Source organism: Pistacia vera, unplaced genomic scaffold (assembly GCF_008641045.1).
Source record: "Pistacia vera cultivar Batoury unplaced genomic scaffold, PisVer_v2 Contig679, whole genome shotgun sequence".
Taxonomy (NCBI): Eukaryota; Viridiplantae; Streptophyta; class Magnoliopsida; order Sapindales; family Anacardiaceae; genus Pistacia; species Pistacia vera.
Genome location: NW_022196533.1, coordinates 533,548 through 552,095, shown reverse-complemented (window position 1 = coordinate 552,095; position 18,548 = coordinate 533,548). Strand labels below are relative to the sequence as shown.

Here is an 18,548-nt window from a genome sequence, read left to right as displayed (position 1 = left end):
CATGATAGTTCCTAAGGTAATTGTACCAAGTTCATGGGACAAATAATTCTCAAACAGAAGATGCATGGCCCAGATCCAGCCTTGTTGAATTGATTCTATGGCCCACGTATTAATCAATGGCTCAGATCTCCTGATATGGGCCAGAAACCAATGGCCCAATGGGCTTCTCTTGTCTTTTGATGGGCTTTCAATTTATGAAAGGGCAATATTATATTTTTACAACTCAATCTCACAACTCGAGATGACAGTTCCCAATTTTTTGCTGATGAATTTTTCAAAATTAAAAATTCATCAACAAAAAACTGGAAACTTTTACGTAAGAGTTGGGTTATAAGAGAGAGTTTATGAGATTGAGTTGTGAACTAATATTTATTGTTTATTAAATGGAATAAATAAATTCAAAACTACTACGATGTCGTTTTGTAGTACCCCAAACTTAAAAAAACCAATCGGGGAAACACCGCATGACCATCAACTGAACCAATGGCCCAATGGGCCAGAAACCAATGACCCAATGGGCTTCTGTTGTCATTTGATGGGCTTTCAATATATAATGGCTAATTAATGTAGAATAAATAAATTCAAAACTTCAACGACGTCGTTTTATAGCACCCCAAACTTAAAAAAATCAGCCCGGGAAACACCGCTCCTAACTAGCACACATCTTCCCGCTAACCCCAAATTTTTGTGCCACGTTGGCGATCCCCGTGACCATCCACTGAGCCAATCACAACACAATAACAGTTCCTATATAAACCATCACGCCACTTTCATTTCTCAAAATTAAACATTTCTCACACTCTGTTTGGCATCAACTCTTTGAACAGAATCAATCTAAACGAAAGCTAGGGTTAGGATTTTAATTTTTGATAGAAGGATGAGTTCTACTGGCGGTACAACAAAGGGAGGCCGAGGCAAGCCGAAGGCATCGAAGTCGGTGTCGCGGTCCCATAAGGCGGGGCTTCAGTTTCCTGTCGGTCGTATTGCTAGGTTTTTGAAAGCCGGAAAATACGCCGAGCGTGTCGGTGCCGGAGCTCCCGTGTACCTCTCCGCCGTGCTTGAGTACCTCGCTGCTGAGGTATAATTCTTTTCCGTAAATAATTTTTCTCGTTGGGTTCTCTGTTTTGATTTTGTTTGATTGTACCTAAATGATTAGGTTTTGATTACTGTTTGGGTGTCATTGATTACCAAATTGTATAAATATTGTTTTTTGTTGTGGGTTGAATCTTTTTTAGAAGTCGTTTGTAAAATTAATGATTTCCAATTTTTGGTTTTGGTTTATTGTAGGTATTGGAGCTTGCTGGAAATGCGGCGAGGGATAACAAGAAGAATCGTATTGTGCCGAGGCACATCCAGTTGGCTGTGAGGAATGACGAGGAGCTGAGCAAGCTTTTGGGCTCAGTTACAATTGCTAATGGAGGTGTTTTGCCCAACATTCACCAGACTCTGCTTCCCAAGAAGGTGGGCAAAGGAAAGGGAGATATTGGCTCTGCTTCTCAGGAGTTCTAGTTTGTTTTTTTTAGGGTTTACTAATATTTATTTCTCTCTACGCCCTTGTAATATAAAAAAAAAAAAAAAATGATGGGATTTTTGGTTAGCTGGCAACATGGATTTTGATATGTTCAGGTTTCATAAGTAGCTTTGTGATTAATCAATATGCCCATGAGATATTTTACCTTTTTTCCTAATTGTTTACTGGAATTTTTTGCTTTACTTCGTGTTGTTTTGTCTGGCTTCCACAACTTTCCTGTCCATCTCTTGTTTATGAAGTCGATGAATGGTAGACAGTTCTGGAGCTTTCACAAAGCTCTATCAAAACACGACAGAAAGGTTAACTTCAGGGCCAAAAAAGGTTTAGGATTTAGAGTTTAAGTTATTGAATCAACCAGTTCGATCAATATCCTTCCAATAAGCAAAAAAGGCAAGAGGATGGCAGTGGGTGAGAGCTTTCATCATTGAAGTAAAAACCCTTGCAAGCTGTTTCTGCCTTGCCGTCTAGGTAGAATATGCAACTCAGTAAAATATAATATAACGTGTCATCCTTAAATTAGCTAGATTTCTTTTCCATGTATGGCGTTTTCTATAGTTTCGATACATAAGCAGACTGATCTTCCGGCTGCCATGGCCTTGGCTAGTCTTGATCTAGCTTCACTGTTGCGATGTGAAATTAAAACGGTGTTCAGAGCAGCCCATTTCACTTGAGAGATAGCTTCACCCTTTCTGTAGCCCAACCATTTGAATACTCTTTCCAGCTATACCATAATAAGAGACAAGCAGTTAGCACATATAACTCATACGAAGTATCATGACAAGCAAAACTCAGACCTTGTCAATATCAGAATGATGGCCCTTTGAGCATCCAAATACCAAGTGTGCTGCCACTAAGCCTCCTAAAATTATGCATGAAAAGTTGTTCAAAATCTGCACCCATTCATGATCGAGAAACAGGCTGTTAGGGACGCCTTTTTTAAGTTTAATTAAGGAATAAAGTGTGGGAACCTTGATGCTGGATAAACAGTCCATTTGACCCCCCAATAACTTAACACTAAGTTTCTACACTTGAGTAATTAATGAATTTGAGTAGAGCTATTGTTTTCAAGTTTCAACCCACTTTTCTTATTCCACTCTAGCACTCTTTGTGAAACCCTTGAGAGGTTACCATAACAGAAAGAAGTAGTGGAAAGCACAAAAGGTGTATGTGGTACTCATAAAGAACGAGACCAAAAACAAAGCTTTACACCTTGAATGAAAATTGAAATTTCCCCTCTACTTAGGCTTTCAACACTCTAGCTTCAGCTTAAAATTGCCACACAATTACTTGACAACCAGATTAAGAGAAAATATTTTCCGGGGTGCATAATGAAAACCAAACTAATATAGGGCTCATTTCATGATTAAAATAGAAGAAGAAAATAAAGCTATCGAAGAATACTTGATCAATGATGGTGGTGGAAATAGAAATAATTGCAATTATATATTAGCAAAAAAGAGAAAAAAATTGAATCTGAAAAAAACACAGTGCTAAATAATTGACAGTCAAGAATTACAAGTGTATGCAATATAAAGGAGAGCACCTTGTGCAATGCCACAGAGAAAAGAAATGTCTCAGTATCTTACCCTATTGCTTACTTGACCAATATCTGTCTTTAGCATCCTTGGAATATAAACCTGCATGGCATGGAAAGTCTTGAAATCCAAGATAATTTAAAACCTACACATTAAACAGAATAAGATACAGCGATGATTCAAGCAATCGAAACTTTCAGTGACAAACCAATCATCCATACAACAACAACCCAATAATGATTTGCTCAACACATGTGAAAAAAGGATACAGAAACAATTGGCCATATATTCACTGAGTATATAAGAAAATACAAGCAACTATAGTCAACTAATTTTCTGCAGAAGACAACAGCACACTTACTTCTTTAAGAAATTCAAAACCCACAAATTTTACTCTTCCGGCAGCGAATTCATCCTGCCTCAGAGCTTCTGTGCTTGGTACCTCATAACCTTTGGGAAGAACCCCTAGCAAGTAGCCAACAAGAAAATGACCAGCTTCATGCTGTTCAAGTATATCTTACAATGTTAAGCATACCCTGTCGAAAGAGATTATGAAAAGAAACATACATATATACATATACATATACAATATACCGTATTAAAGGCTGCGGTTAAAATAACAATCTAAATGATAGTTTATCATTAAAAATATCTACGCAATATGTTTCCCAATTAACTTTACCAACAATACAGTATATTCAGCTTCAGATTCACCGATATGTAATTGCAGGGTGGCCGAATTTTACATATCTTTTATAGTTATAAACTGGTTACATTTGGATCAAAAGGAAAGCCAGCAAGCAGTTGGTCATCTCAACAGCACTAATTTCAGTGATAAATGTAAGAAAAACTCTTACTTGTCTTTCATAATTATACAATTTTTGCAACACATTTTAAACTCCTGGTAGTGGTTCATCTTACTTGCATGCACATGGAATAATCCTCTTCACAAAGAGACTCATAGCCTTCATCTTCCACCAAGCTTTCAACCCTATCACTTGGAACCTGTTAAAGAAAAAGTAGAACAAGCCATCTTGTAACTTATTAGGAACTTTTAAAAACAAATGGAAGTTCAAACATTTCACAAATGAAATAAGCAAACTCAGTCAATACTGAAATCTCGTAAGGACCTGCCATGAAACAAACATTCACTGGTTTAAACTTCAAAATTGACATGAAAGTTACATTTCCCGCATAAAAACTCTAGAATAGTACATTATGCCTAGCTTGTTTTGCAAAGAAATGACACACTGTACATTATGGATTTTAAATTCCTTTTTTCTTTTTAAAGGATACAATAAATTTCCGGGAACAAAGTTTTAAGATATTATCCTAAGAACTAATGTGAAATCAGAGAATGAAAAAAAGGTCATTTTTGTTTTTGCATTATAATTCTAATTTATCAGTCAAACCCAACAATAATTAATGAACTGTAAAATGATAGATTAAGAAAGCTGCATTCTACTATTAAAAATCAATAACCACACCTCATCTAATGAATCAAACCGACTACAACTTTCAATTGAATCCATAACCGAATCAAACAACGATCTGATAGATGATAATTCCACGGCATTTAGCTCTAATTCATCCATCGATATCAACCTTCTAGGAACCTACACAAAAACGCAAGTGTACGTATTAATACATAAAAATTCACACCTGGACGAAATTCAAGGGAGGGAGAGAGACGACCTGTTTGGTGGCACCGAAGCCACGAAGACCCTTGGGCTTGCCCTGTAACTGCTTCACAAGATTGAGAGCAGCTTTAAAATTGCCTCTCGAAAGCTCTTTGTCAACTCTTTTCAGAGCTCGACGACGCCGTATTGCAAAATCAGCTTCCCTTCCAGTCACCAGTAGTTCTCGTCCGAGCTGAGAACTCACCGCCAAGTTCATTCTTTCTCTTTGCAAAATTTCCGTTAGGTTATCGAGAAACAATCTATCTATAACAAAAACGTCACCGTTTCATATTTGTTCGTTATCTGAATGATGACGTGGCGTCAGGTTAGTTGTCAATGTATTACTGGTTACCGTTATTTTTCCTCTTTATATATACATAATTTTGTTCATAATTATTTAATATTTTTCATTTTCTCTGAGTTGAATGGGCACTTTGGTTTACAACAACTTGTGTTTCTTGCATTCACGTCCAGAGGCCAGAGCTTTCTCATTTACTACCAGAATTGTTAGTTCATCTGAAATTGGAATAATCTCTAAACGACAAGTGTTGGAGCAAGTTGATAAGGAGCTAAGCAAGGGAGATGAGAGGTCGGCTCTTGCTTTAGTCAAGGATTTTCAAGGAAAACCCGGTGGCCTTCGATGTTTCGGAGCTGCTCGTCAGGTTTGTTTTAGTCTGATTCTGATACCCTTTTTCACTGAATAAATTAGTTAAATGGATAAATTAGACATGTGGGCTTCTTACGCAGAGTGAATTAGATTTGCAGGTACCTCAAAGGCTCTATACATTAGATGAATTGAAGCTGAACGGAATAGAAGCGGTGTCTCTTTTGTCACCGGTGGATCAAACTCTTGGTTCGATTGAACGGAATTTGCAGCTTGCTGCTGCTGTAGGAGGAATTGCGGCATGGAATGTTTTTGGTTTTAGTCCGCAACAGATATTTTATTTGTCTCTAGCATTGTTGTTTTTCTGGACGTTGGACTCGGTAATTTACTTTAATCCGTGTCTTCCAAACCCATTTCTTTATGTAATTTTCTCTTTCACTGCTTATTCATGAACTAGGGATATTGGTTGATTCAAATATTTCTTGATCAGTTATAGTGGAGGAGAGTTCCTAGTCTATTGATTTGTTGGTGTAGTAATCATATTGGTTTTCCGTAGGTTTCTTTTAATGGTGGAGTTGGCAGTTTGGTTCTTGACACAATTGGTCACACTTTTAGCCAGAAGTACCACAACAGGGTTATTCAAGTAAGAAACATCTCTTGATCTCTCTTATTTAATTTTGTGTATCTTTTGACCACAGTGACATGGAAATCCATCTCACTTCTTGTTTCTCATGCTATTATATGTTCAAAGAAGTCTCTTTCTAACATTTTTGCAGAACATATGTACTTCATCAATATTAACTCCAGCTGACTGGTCTGAATACTTTGCATTGCATAATGGAGATTGTTCTCCACAAAATTATGTAACTATGATCTTTTCTGCAGCATGAAGCTGGTCATTTCTTAATTGCATACTTGGTGGGTATTCTTCCCAAAGGGTATACACTATCTAGTTTGGAAGCTCTTCAGAAAGAAGGATCACTCAATGTTCAAGCAGGAACTGCTTTTGTGGATTTCGAGTTTCTTGAAGAAGTAAGTTCTTATAATATATTACTTTCTTTGGTAGACTTTCTTCTGTAGGTGTCCTATTATTTCTTGCTTGGGTTTGCCTTGTCTAGTATACTTTGATCCCCTTTTTTAGGCTCTATGCATTTTAAGCGATTTTACTGTGTCCACATTTATCCAGTTTCAGTTCACTAGTGAAGAGTAGCTAAACTAAAATCCTAACCTGTCAAGAGAGGCAAACTATTTGAGCTGTGAAATCTGGAAAAATTACTGAATGAGTTTGATTGCTAGTTGTTTGCAATTAACACTCCAATCTACCGTTTTATCCCCCTCTGCAAATGATAATTCCTCTACTCAATTCAACCAGCAGAAACTTTAGCTACCATACAAAACTACTAGGCACTTTCTTTCTGGTTGAACATCTCAATGTTAGAATAGTTATAGGTTTTCTATTGTTCTTTAATTGTGTGATTTCTCATGCCATGCAGGTTAATTCTGGTAAAGTATCAGCTACGGTATGTTTACATCTTGTCACATTTTTTCCTTCCTGCTTGTTGACAACTTATCAATTTCAGTTGTATGCTGCTCTTGAAACACCATTTTATTTTATTCTATTGAAACATGAGAAAATTTTAAAGGTTGATTATATCTTATCAGACGTTGAACAGATTCTCATGTATAGCGTTAGCAGGCGTGGCGACGGAATATCTATTATATGGATATGCTGAGGGTGGCCTTGCTGATATAAACAAGGTTCATACATTTCCTCTCCTCAATTTTCTACTCAAAACCTATCCATGAAAATCTATTTCATCCAAAAAGAGATAGAACTATGCAAGTATCAACATTACTAATTGAGCTAGTGTGATTATGAAACAGTTGGATTCATTACTTAAAGGCTTAGGCTTCACACAGAAGAAAGCAGACTCTCAAGTCAGATGGGCTGTACTAAACACAGTCCTACTTTTGCGCCGCCACGAAGCAGCTCGGGCCAAACTTGCTGAAGCCATGTCCATGGCAAAATCTGTAGCATCCTGCATTGACATTATAGAAGATACCATAGATGAATCTGACATTTAGTTCCAAATGGTTCAAAGTTGATGTCCATTGTCCAGCAATATAAAATACTGGCCATCTTACTCTAATTAATCCCCAAATTGCCTCCACTTGTGAATTACAACTTGTCACATTTAGCATATGAGATTTTACCATAGCCATGTATAGAGAATGTGAAAATTTACGTTATAGATTTACAGTAATGGATTTACTTGATTAGTCTCTTCTTCAAAAGTAGTAGTTCTTGAATCAGTAATGTTCAGCTGTTCACTTGTGTTGAGTTTTGAGTGAAGTTCAGATTTGTTATTCTGCAGCAAATTTTTGCTACACACACGCTGATGACTGATCTCAAAATAATATCAAGTGAAGATGAATTTATTTAGTCCTTTATGGGTTTAATTCAAGACTTTCAAGATTTAAGCACATCATTACAAGATTACTCGAGGTGTGCAAGATCGTTCGACATCCTGTTAAATAAAAGGGTTTAATTTAATGTATTAATTAATTTGAAATTATATTAGTATTTAAATTATTTTACTTGTAAGTTCTTGAATATTAGGATTTTTAAATTTTAGAAATACCTTCATAAATAATTAATAAGATTAAATTATTTTACTTGTAAGTTCTTGAATATTAGTATTCTGTATTTGCATTTTTTTTTTTTTTTTGGCTTTAGCTAATTATTTTACTAAATTTACCAGAAAATTCTTCAATATAATTTGATTTTCGTTTTCCTTTCAGGGAAAATATAAATACAGTAATAACTAAAACTGAAACTACAGTCAAAGTCAAACGCCGTCCCCAATGCACCAAGTCAAAGGCAAACAAAACTGACAAAAACTGAATGCTCGTCTAAACACCTCGTACTCTCTCTCGCAGTCTCGCTAAACCAAAGCAAAAAAGCATGTGGGTTCTCATAATTCACGGCCTCATCACGGCCTTAGTTGTCGTCTCTTTCCTTTGTGGCCAATGGCCCATCTTTAAAGGCACCCCCATCGAACGCGTCCACCGGTTTCTCACTTTTGGCGCCTACGATTACTTTCTGTACGGACCCACTTACACATTCTGTCTCCTTTTCGGGTTTTGATTCGCTGTGATGATTTTATTTCTGGGTTTTTATTTTTTATTTTTTTATTTTTGTAGCCGGTTTGTTGGGTTCGTATGTGGGGAGAAGGGGACTAATGCGATTCTTTCGGTTGAGCATTTTTGTTGCGATCGGCCTAACCCGATTTTACAGGTTTGTTTTTGTTTATTTATTCGTGCATGTTAGTTATTTGATGAATTTGAATAAAACATGGATTCGTAATTGGGATTGTAGTGTATTTTGTTGATTTTGGTGTTTTGGAGCTTGTTCTTGTACATGTTTGTTTTGAAACGGAAAGTGTTGACTTGAATTATAGTGTTTTAGGGGGGGATTTTGGGGTCTAGTGATGGGTGAGTATGGTATTGGGGTGTATTTGAGAGTGCTTCTGTAGGAACCTCGTTTGAGTACAAATGCTATCTAATAAGCACTTATAAGTGCTTTAAGGAAAAAAGGACCTGTGAAGTTCTTCTTCGGAAATGATTCTAATGATAGTGTTTTGACAAGGGAATTTCAGGATTTGAGTGATGAGTGACAGAGTGAGTATCATTAGGGTGATTTTGAGAGTATTCTTGTAGGAAGTGTTTTTGAGTAAAAATGTTGTCTATTATAGCACTATTAAGTGCTTTAAGAAACAAGTACCTATCAAGTGCTTCTTTGGAAAGGATTTATGATACTGTTTTGACGAGATAATTCGGGATTTTAGTGACGAGTGAGTATTGTTTTAGGGTGTACTTTGGAGTGCTTAAGAATCATTTAAGGATGTATTTTGAAGTTCTTTTTCGTAAAACTTCTATTTGTTAAAGCGTTTATACATGCTTTGTGAAGAAAATCACCTATCATGTGCTTCTTCGCAAATCACTACTTTTTTACTTGAGCACTTTTAAGAAAACATCTATTTAGTACTTCTCCAAAAACAATTGAAGTTCTCTTTTGATCTCAAAAATGTAATTTTTCCTGTATTTTATCCAGCATGAAGAAGATAGGTATTAATGCTCTATTGGGTATTTGAAGCGCTTCAATTGGTGATACAATTATCCAAGGTGCACCATTAGTTTTCTTCGGCATTTGGGTAATCAGGCTTGGCCTTAGCACACTTAGATTTTGATGTTAAAATTCTACTACATGTTGAAGAAATTTTAGTTCATCTTCCTTTAAGCAAGGGGTTACAAGGGCATTCCTCTAAATGAGCTTGTCATAAATCTGCTAATAAATTATGACGTTAACTGTTTCTTATGCTTATGATCTAATATATAACTGGTTTTTGCTTTCTTGTTATGGCACATGGTCAAGCTTTTGTTAAACTTTATCTTTAACTGCAGATAATTTATTTGGCAATAATTGGTGGGACTTACTATTTTATTGCAAAGTCATGCTTTAGCTATATTCCTGGATATTATTTAAGTGGAATTCACAGGTAACATGCCGTGTATGGATGTGCTTACTCTTTTAATGGCATTACAATTTCCTCCATGTGTTCTGTTGTGAACTTAGTCATCTATTTGGATGTTTTTCCAGGTACACAGGCTTGTTGGGAGTTGGTGTCGGGATTCTACTTTTCCTGTTGACTAGCTTTACTGATGCAGGAACTGTGAATGCAGAAAATGTTTCCCAGTATCTCTCTGCTTATCCCTATGACAATATTATATTCACAGATAAAGAATGTTCTACTTGTAAAATTCCAAAGTGAGTTCATTGTTTTTCCTTGTACACATGCTCTTCAGAAGTTTTCTCTTTTATTTGTAATGATGGGACTTCTTCATTGAATCTCTGCTTCAGGCCTGCTAGGTCCAAACACTGCGGCATATGTGGTCGGTGTGTTGCCCGATTTGACCACCATTGTGGATGGATGGTTCGCATTATCTTAAACCATTTTAGTTATATATTGAAAATTATTAGATTTTTTGGTTTCTTTTGAAGTTTCTTTACTATTGCAGAATAATTGTATAGGGGAGAGAAATACCCGATACTTCTTGGCTTTTCTTTTATGGTGAGTGCTTTTTGATTTATCAAAAATTTATTTTATCAGCAAACAATGTAAGTTTTGGTTGGGACCGTTTAGTCTGACATTTTGTTTGTTCATTTGCTTGTATAATTCATTTTTAGGTTGGTTTTTGAAGATATAAATATTTTAGTTTTTTGTGAATAATAGGGGTCAAACTCATCTTTACAGCTCTGTTGTTTGTTTATTTATTATGTTAAATGCTTCATTAGTGTTTTGCAGGCATTTCCTTCTTTGTTTATATGGGACCATTGCTATTGGATTGGTTCTTGCTGGTCGATTGAAAGAATTAAGAGTTGTATATATTCTGACAGGTAAAGATGATTTGACTTTAAAATCATCTAGTTGTTAGACATTTGCTTATAAGTCTTATTGCGGCTTGCCTCTCTTTATCTTTTTTTTGCAGTTTATTATGGCATAGAAAATTCTTTTTACAGCTTAGCACCGCATGTTGTACAGGTGAGAATTGTAATTTTCTCTTTCACACCTTCTCTGATCTGAAGTTGTCTTTTGAAGCGTAAGCCAAAACTTGTGTTTTGGAACAGTTTAAGAGAATAGCTTTTTCCAATGGCATGTGGAAGTTTCGAAAGTTTTTCCCATAATATATTCCTGATTTACCCTAGAATTAAAATCTAGGAGATCATTCTTCTATCTGTTTGCAAGAAGAATGTTGTGTCTCTTGTTTGTTGACTCGAGTTCTGAGGTGATTGAGAAGATTTCCTTAATTTACTTAAAAAAGCATTCATTCTCCTTTTAGATGTCAAGAATATTGTTACTTTGATTGGCTCTTAGTGATGGTTATGTTTGTGTATGTGCATTGGAGTCTTTTAGTGGCTATCACAATTGTCATTTAGAAGTTGATGCCATGACATACCTGGTTTGGCTATTTGATAAATGTTTTTTTTTTTTGGTGTGTAATAGTGGTTGTTGGGCTCATATAACACTCAGATACTACTTATGGTGTTTCTTGCCATTGTCTCTCTCTTACTGGCGGGTTTCTTTGGGTATCATGCCAACCTTTGTCGGACAAATACAACAACAAATGAGGTAACGTTGTCGAATAGTTTTATTTTCCTTACATTCACGTCTGTAACATTACATAGCAAGATTCTCATTACTGAAACTGTGAATTAATGTATGGTTATGTACTTAAACCACAGACCTTCAAGTGGCAAGATTACATAAACTGGCGGAGAAAGCTAAATGAAGCAAGGGCAAGTGCTGCAGCACTTAAATCAAGTATAAGTGGCATGAGCAGTGAAAGCAAGCTTCCAGAGAGCAAGTGGAAAGCTTTTTTTCGACGATCCCCTCTAGAAGATGCCGAGGTGGTTGTTAAGAATAACGTATATGATAAAGGAATGTTTCACAATATTTGGGAGGTCATATATCCCCTATCAACAAGACGGTCATTTTCACAAAGAAAATCAAAGTCCACCTGAGATTGTTGCAAAAGACTACACACTTAGCTATATGAATGCAACTTTTCATGCATTATTTGTTCCACCAGTAGTTTCATGGCATACTAACATGTCTCAAGGGGAGTGTTGTGTGAAACTATAGAGCCTTGTATTTCCTCATTAACCATCATCAGTGAAAGCTTGAGGGTATTCTGTTGTGCCGAGAGATCGATGGCATGAATTATGTGTCGTGTCATGTGTGATCCTGAGCTCCTAAAATGTTTTGAGGCATGGAACTATAAGAATAGTTTGTTGAGGGGGCACAGTCTGCTGATTGTCATACTTTCTGAATTGCATTAGTCTACCAATGATTTCTAAAGAAGTATTTATCTTCATAGAAGATTGCCATTCCTAAGACATGAGAAATTTTTTACCTGGATTGCGCAGCCATTCATTTTTTGTTAATGTGATGAGAATGTTTAATTAAATAGTCTTATATGCTATCATATGTGTACTGACTTTCTATAAGGATCAAACTAAATTTCATTACATATTTCACTTGCAGCCCCCACTGCCGGAATTAATATGCATTTTCACTTGCAGCCCGCCCTGCCAGAACTAATATGCATTTTTCCCAACATCTAGAAATGTCTTGACTGTATGATCTTGCTGTAACTTAGTCTTTCTGTAAGGGGACATTGAGGATCAGTCTAGCAAGAAAACTAGAAAGAGGGAACGTTCTTGTCATTGTTTGGCTTTTAAAAACTTACAATCTCTGTTGCAAAATCATAGAAGAAATTTTTGCCCCTTTCTTTTACCAGTTTTGCCTGCAATCCCCTTTGAGTCGCTACTCACAAAAACTGAAACCATGACCATGATCTTTATAAATGTTGTTTCCACTTAAGATTTATGGCCAAACCAATCGGGAAAACGTTGCAACTAAGAAACAGAAGTATGACTATTCTCTACTTAAGTGGAAGAACCTTGCTGCCTCATGAATTTTTTTATTCAATCAGAGGTGTTGGTTCTCTTCTTATTTATCTATTTAAGACCAAATTTTAAGAGAAATATGTGAAACTCAAAACCCAAATACTGTACTGGTAAAACCTGCACAATGGACTTAGCTTTAGCAGCGGAGGGAGCACAACTAAAGGTTTCAAAATTTGCTAAGACTGTCCCTAATTGCTTAATCACTAACGTCTTAATTCATATCAATATGCACTCAACTTCGTATTACAGCTTTATATCTATATTTTAGAAAGGCAAATTCTTTTTTTCATTCTTGCGTTTTGTTATGCCTTGAAAAGTAGGGCTGATGCAGAGCCCAGTCAGCACAAATGGTCAGAGTCTAGGCAGATCCTACAACCATTCAGGCGCGGCCATGTCACATGCTGGCGTGAGCAGTATGTTGCTGCCAGTGTAGTGGGTGTGCGCTAGACTGACGAGAGGCTGGAGGCTGTCCACGTGTCCAATCCCTACATGAACCGAGGAAATCACTCGAGTAGGTGAACAACGGGACACAAGGAAGGATTTGCACGGTACCTAACCCTTTTTTACAGATTCAGTAATCATTACCTCAATGTATCCCACTATAAATAAAGAGTTTCTCTCTCGTTTGTGGGATTCGTTCATTTTTACCCTTGATTAGCTATCTTCTCTCTGTAATAGCTTAGTCTCTCTCTCATTTGTATTCTCAATACTCTAAAAGTCAGCTCGCTAAGTCGCGACCTGATCCTTCAAATATAAATAGGATTCGCTTGTTTAAGCATCCGAACCACTTTAAACATTGTCTTTTCACCATTTACATTCTCAATCCCTCATTCATGTGTGTCTCCTGAGTCAGCTCAGCGTTTCCCACGTGCAAGTCGTTGGTGTCAAAATCAAACATCAATAGTTTGGTGCTAGAAGGAGGGCTTGATTCAGTATTCGTCTTTCATCAGGAGAATCTCTGACTAAACGGTCCTACAACAACAAATGGGTCGCCGATTCAAATCTGAGCGAACCAATCATGGTAATGAGGAGATCCCCCAGGTACAAGAGGACATTTCCCTAGAGGTGCCCTCGGTTCTGCAAAATGCCGCGAGGGATATCCCTTCAAGCTCACAACTTAACCTTGCCGTCATGAGCTACCTGGAGAGGTTCAACAATACTCTCCAAACGGTCAACCAAAGGTTGGACCGGGGCATGCCACCCGAATCAAATGGGGCAGTGCAACAGCCAAAAACGCATGTAGGTCGTGTGAAAGCATGGAAAAGGGCGATAGCCCATGCCGTGTGCACTGCGACGCGCTGAAAGAAGGGTAAGAAACTGGTGAACAGCGGGCCTAAGGGCTCCAAAGGGCTGGCAAACACCGACCACATCCCGAGTAGAATACTCGTGGCGTTAAGGCTCGGTGAAAGGTCGCATGCCGAGCCGTCCCATGCCACGTCGCATGAGCACTCCCATAAAAGTGCTAGGCGAGGCGATTCTCAGCACCGCCAGAATAACAATCCCGATCGTCATCATGTGGGAGGTTCCCACACTCCGCGGGGCTGTTCGTACCACCGTGGAGGTCATAAAAATTTTCCGCACCATTCATCGCCATCACACGACTCTAGCTAGTGTCTGTCAAGAGCGACCGACATTTTCGACCTAGGAGAAGAGGAATCCGACCTCCAGACTTTCTTCAACCGCAATCGTGAGGGTCGAACTCGTATGGGAGAAAGCAATCCCTAGATAGCTCCGCTACCTCAGATTGATGAGCTACAATGAGCTTTAGATCAGCTAAAAGCTCAGCAAAATGAGCAAGGGCCGCCCCTCTCCCATCAAGATTTAGAATGCCCGATATGCGGGTGTTCGATGGAAATTCTGATATGCAAAATCACTTGTATGAATTCAATGACCTGATGGAGCTTCACCAGGTTTCAGACTTGGCGAAGTGTCGTTGTTTGGCAGTAACCCTAACCTCTCATGCCAAACGGTGGTTCAGGTTGCTCCTAGCGGGATCGATCAGCTCGTGGCCTCAGATGAGCACGACGTTCCTGAGACACTTCCAAGCAAACTGAAAGTTCTCAATGCCTTTAAGCTACCTCAGCAACATAAGGCAAGGGAGGGATAAATCCCTCCAGTCTTACATCGACCGATTCCACAAAGAGCTTAATAAGGTAGCTCACACTCCCGAAGAGTTTGTTTGGACTCTCATCATAGCAGGAGTTCACCCACAGACTGACCTGTGGAAAGAGCTATAGGCTGAGGATGATGTTTCTCTCACCTGCTTTTACAACTTTGCAGAGAAATACCTTCGTATTGAAAACTCCGTGGTGGCGCTCCACAGCCACGACCGCGACGCTTTAGGTAGTGCACCTAGTTGGGGGGAAGGTAGGAGAGGGGGAAAGTAGGAGAGTTGATCGCAGATGGGCTAATGACGATCAATGAAAAGGAAAGAAACCACGGTTCGAGCCCAAAAAGTCTTATGCTCCAGTTTCTCGTCGCGATCGCGACATGAATCAGTATACGCCTTTGAATGCATTTGTTTTTGCTATTCTTGACAAGTCAGAAGAAGCCAGCCTGCTCGAAGAGCATGAGCCCATGAAAAATCCCCCATCAGTCAGAAATAATAAAAAATACTGTCACTTTCATCGGGATAATATGCATCACACCGATGAGTGCCGAGCTCTCAAACAGGCAATCAAGCATGGGCATTTCAAAGATTATATTGATGACTCCACTCCCGTGCAGGAGAAAAATCAAGGGGAACCAGGAAAGAAGCGTCGTGATCGCAAGGGTATCTGTAGCGTCGGAGTAATCTTTGGAGGACCGCACCTTGTGAGGAACTCGCCAGGTGTCCAGGAAAGATATGCTCGCGCAGCCTATCACAACCCCATCAGTGTGATGAACACGACGCAGCGACCATCGAAGGTTCGTCGGGAGGAGGAAATCAACTTCTCCGAAAAGGATGCAGTCTGATTGCACCATCCCCATGATGATGCTCTCATCATCACGCCCCTGATAGGGCGTTTCGACGTCCACAAAATGTTGGTGACAACGGAAATGCTGTGAACATCCTGTTCCAGACAGCTTTCGAAAGAATGAATTTGGACGAGGCCGACTTGAAGCTCGCCTCGATCCCCCTATACGGTTTTACAGGGGACCACCTGATCCCTAAAGGAACGATCTCGCTTCCAGTCACGCTGGGTGACTTTAACGAGGTAACCAAAGTAACTGAATTCTTAATAGTGGATTGCCCATCCGCTTTTAATGGTATCCTAGGGCGACCTCTGTTGAGAAACTTCAAGGCGGTCACTTCGATATACCATCTTAAGATGAAATTCCCCACCCCAACGGGGATAGGAGAAGTTAGCGGATCTTAGCGCGTATCTCACGACTGTTATGTAAGGGCAGTGCAGATGGCATGCAAGGGAAGGGCGTCTCGCGCGACATTCCCCGACAGGCAATGGCGATCAACTGAATCGAGCTGCAGCTTGACCCAGCCGATGATAATATAGATCCTCGTATTTAGGAATGCCCTTCCAATGGGCCAGTTGAGGATCTGTCTGAAGTGTCGGTCAATCAAAGCGAGTCGAGCAGAGTATTGAGGATTGGGAGCAATCTCAACCCCCAGCTCGCCACTGAACTGACCAGCTTCCTCAAAGAGAATATCGATGTGTTCGCATGCATATATGGTTAGGATCAGCCCGAATATTATTTGCCATGCCTTGAACATCGACAGTGAAGCCAAGCCGATTCGACAGAAGAGCAATGGATCTGGAGCGAAATGCTGCCTTGAAACTTAAGATAGATAATCTCCTTCAGAATGGATCCATCCGAGAAACGCTCTATCCGAGTTGGGTTGTCAACCCGGTTCTAGTGAAGAAACCCAATGGCAAGTGGCGGACCTGTGTTGACTTCACCGACCTCAACAAAGCATGTCGGAAAGATAGTTTTCCCCTGCCCAGGATCGACTAGCTCGTGGATGCCACCTCCGGGCACGAGCTGTTGAGTTTTATGGATATGTACTAGGGATACAATCAAATTCTGATGAACGCATCGGACGAAGAGCATACCTCTTTTGTTACAGATCGGGGGCTGTATTGCTACAAAGTTATGCCATCGGCTTTAAGAACGCTGGCATGACTTACCAACGACTGGTTAATCAGATGTTCTCCGAACAGATCGGGAAGTCGATGGAGGTCTATGTAGATGATATGCTGGTCAAGTCGCATGTCGCTTCAGATCACATAGTGCATCTCGCTGAGATGTTCGACATCCTTTGGAAATACAGAATCAAGCTAAACCCTCTTAAGTACTCATTCGGAGTGTCCTCAGGAAAATTCCTTGGATGCATGGTTAATCAGAGGGGAATAGAGATCAACCTCGAGAAAATTCAAGCTCTCCTCGATATGAAAAACCCGACCAACAAAAAGCAAGTTATGAGCCTTAATGGGCAAATAGCGACACTCAGTCGCTTCATTTTGAGAGCAACAGATCGCTGCTTGCCCTTTTTTGATGTATAAGGGCCAATAAGAAGTTTGAGTGGACTCTTGAGTGCGAACAGACGTTCTAGAGTATTAAAGAACACCTTGGAAAGCCACTTCTTCTGTTTAAACCTCTCTCGCAAGAGATCCTCCTCCTGTATCTGTCCATCTTTCAGTTCACGGTCAGTACAGCCTTGGTTCGAGAAGAGAACAAGGTCTAATGGCCAGTGTATTACGCGAGTAAGCGTCTGTTTGATGCCAAGATATGGTATCCGAAAGTGGAACGATTAGCTTATACCCTACTGATCACTTCCAGAAAGTTGCGACCTTACTTCCACGCCCATACGATCCATGTAATGACCAATTACCTGCTCAAGCAGGTCATCCAGAAACCAGAGGCATCGGGTAAATTGCTTAAATGAGTCATGGAATTAAGTCAGTTCAATCTGAAGTACAGACCGAAAGCAACCATCAAAGGGTAGGCCGTTGCCGACTTCATATCAGAATTCTCATATCATTTGACGAATGAGTCGGAGCAACAGCCCAGCGAAGTCATTCAGGAAACTACCCAAAATCTATCGACCTAGAGCCTCTACGTCGATGGATCATCGAACAGAAAGAGGGCCGGGGTAGGTCTTCTCCTTTTGAGTCTCGAAGGGATTCGTATTCATGGCATTCTCCAGTTCGGTTTTAAGGCGACCAATAATGAGGTTGAGTATGAAGCTATGCTTGCTGGACTACGGTTGGCCAGAGAAATGGGTTCAACCGCGATCAGCATCCACAGCGACTCCATGCTGATCATTAACCAGATTTTGAGGGAGTACCAAGCCAATGAAGAAAACATGATCAACTATCTAAAGAAAGCTAAGGCCGCACTCGAGCCGTTCAAGCACTTCACGATCACACAAATTTCTAGAGATAACAACTCTGTGGCAGATGCCTTGGCAAGGATAGCCTTGTCGTTGGATTCAGATGCACCGGAAAGCATTCCTGTTCGGTTCATCGAGACCCCTTGTGTTAGCCCGATCGAACAGGTCGTGAATGTAACAGAATCAGTTTCCTAGATGACCCCTATCATTCAGTATCTCCGAGATGAGACCTTGCCCAACGACAAGGTCGAAGCAAGGGTCCTACGAACAAGAGCTGCTCGTTACACACTCATCGGAGACCAGCTATACAGGCGGGGGTTTAGCACTCCTTTCTTC

General features: G+C 39.5%; 4 protein-coding genes across 8 annotated transcripts; 3 read left to right on the top strand and 1 right to left on the bottom strand.

Moving 5' to 3' along the window:
- Positions 1-769: 769 nt before the first annotated feature.
- Positions 770-1,713, top strand: LOC116113412 (histone H2AX). The gene is made up of 2 exons (XM_031399569.1): positions 770-1,078; positions 1,288-1,713. The coding sequence occupies exons 1-2, from the start codon at positions 878-880 to the stop codon at positions 1,507-1,509; spliced, it is 423 nt and encodes a 140-aa protein (XP_031255429.1). The 5' UTR covers positions 770-877; the 3' UTR covers positions 1,510-1,713.
- Positions 1,714-1,830: 117 nt separating this feature from the next.
- On the bottom strand, positions 1,831-4,990 carry LOC116113411. 3 transcript variants are annotated; one of them, XM_031399567.1, is made up of 7 exons: positions 4,762-4,990; positions 4,554-4,682; positions 3,988-4,071; positions 3,428-3,568; positions 3,118-3,168; positions 2,326-2,421; positions 1,834-2,252 (listed from the first exon to the last, which is right to left on the bottom strand). In XM_031399567.1, exons 1-7 carry the CDS (start codon positions 4,960-4,962, stop codon positions 2,052-2,054), a joined length of 903 nt encoding a protein of 300 aa, XP_031255427.1. In that variant the 5' UTR covers positions 4,963-4,990; the 3' UTR covers positions 1,834-2,051. The 3 variants fall into 3 exon arrangements, 2 of the variants coding, with proteins under 2 accessions (XP_031255428.1, XP_031255427.1); XR_004125409.1 differs by having other exon boundaries at positions 2,213-2,252; positions 2,326-2,390; XM_031399568.1 differs by lacking the exon at positions 2,326-2,421 and having other exon boundaries at positions 1,831-2,252.
- A 176-nt stretch (positions 4,991-5,166) lies between these two features.
- LOC116113455 lies at positions 5,167-7,455 on the top strand. Its single transcript, XM_031399610.1, has 7 exons — positions 5,167-5,407; positions 5,511-5,729; positions 5,906-5,992; positions 6,235-6,381; positions 6,843-6,869; positions 7,012-7,107; positions 7,234-7,455. The coding sequence occupies exons 1-7, from the start codon at positions 5,171-5,173 to the stop codon at positions 7,432-7,434; spliced, it is 1,014 nt and encodes a 337-aa protein (XP_031255470.1). The 5' UTR covers positions 5,167-5,170; the 3' UTR covers positions 7,435-7,455.
- Positions 7,456-8,215: 760 nt separating this feature from the next.
- On the top strand, positions 8,216-12,272 carry LOC116113410 (probable protein S-acyltransferase 17). Of its 3 annotated transcripts, none has more exons than XM_031399565.1 (10): positions 8,216-8,454; positions 8,554-8,647; positions 9,814-9,908; positions 10,010-10,105; positions 10,271-10,343; positions 10,429-10,481; positions 10,716-10,807; positions 10,900-10,952; positions 11,415-11,540; positions 11,654-12,272. In XM_031399565.1, the coding sequence occupies exons 1-10, from the start codon at positions 8,315-8,317 to the stop codon at positions 11,930-11,932; spliced, it is 1,101 nt and encodes a 366-aa protein (XP_031255425.1). In that variant the 5' UTR covers positions 8,216-8,314; the 3' UTR covers positions 11,933-12,272. The 3 variants fall into 3 exon arrangements, with proteins under 3 accessions (XP_031255425.1, XP_031255424.1, XP_031255426.1); XM_031399564.1 differs by having other exon boundaries at positions 8,217-8,454; positions 10,010-10,177; XM_031399566.1 differs by lacking the exons at positions 8,216-8,454; positions 8,554-8,647 and adding an exon at positions 9,453-9,534 and having other exon boundaries at positions 10,010-10,177.
- Positions 12,273-18,548: the final 6,276 nt, after the last annotated feature.

Coding starts and splice junctions, on each gene's coding strand:
- LOC116113411 (XM_031399567.1), bottom strand. CDS start 4,962: ATGAACTTGGCGGTGAGTTCTCAGCTCGGACGAGAACTACTGGTGACT. Junction 2,422..3,117: donor TTGGTCAAGTAAGCAATAGG/GTAAGATACTGA, acceptor GAATGGGTGCAG/ATTTTGAACAACTTTTCATG. Junction 2,253..2,325: donor ATCATTCTGATATTGACAAG/GTCTGAGTTTTG, acceptor ATTATGGTATAG/CTGGAAAGAGTATTCAAATG.
- LOC116113410 (XM_031399564.1), top strand. CDS start 8,315: ATGTGGGTTCTCATAATTCACGGCCTCATCACGGCCTTAGTTGTCGTC. Junction 9,909..10,009: donor TATTTAAGTGGAATTCACAG/GTAACATGCCGT, acceptor ATGTTTTTCCAG/GTACACAGGCTTGTTGGGAG. Junction 10,953..11,414: donor TAGCACCGCATGTTGTACAG/GTGAGAATTGTA, acceptor GGTGTGTAATAG/TGGTTGTTGGGCTCATATAA.
- LOC116113455 (XM_031399610.1), top strand. CDS start 5,171: ATGGGCACTTTGGTTTACAACAACTTGTGTTTCTTGCATTCACGTCCA. Junction 5,408..5,510: donor GTTTCGGAGCTGCTCGTCAG/GTTTGTTTTAGT, acceptor TTAGATTTGCAG/GTACCTCAAAGGCTCTATAC. Junction 5,730..5,905: donor TTTTCTGGACGTTGGACTCG/GTAATTTACTTT, acceptor GGTTTTCCGTAG/GTTTCTTTTAATGGTGGAGT.
- LOC116113412 (XM_031399569.1), top strand. CDS start 878: ATGAGTTCTACTGGCGGTACAACAAAGGGAGGCCGAGGCAAGCCGAAG. Junction 1,079..1,287: donor TTGAGTACCTCGCTGCTGAG/GTATAATTCTTT, acceptor GGTTTATTGTAG/GTATTGGAGCTTGCTGGAAA.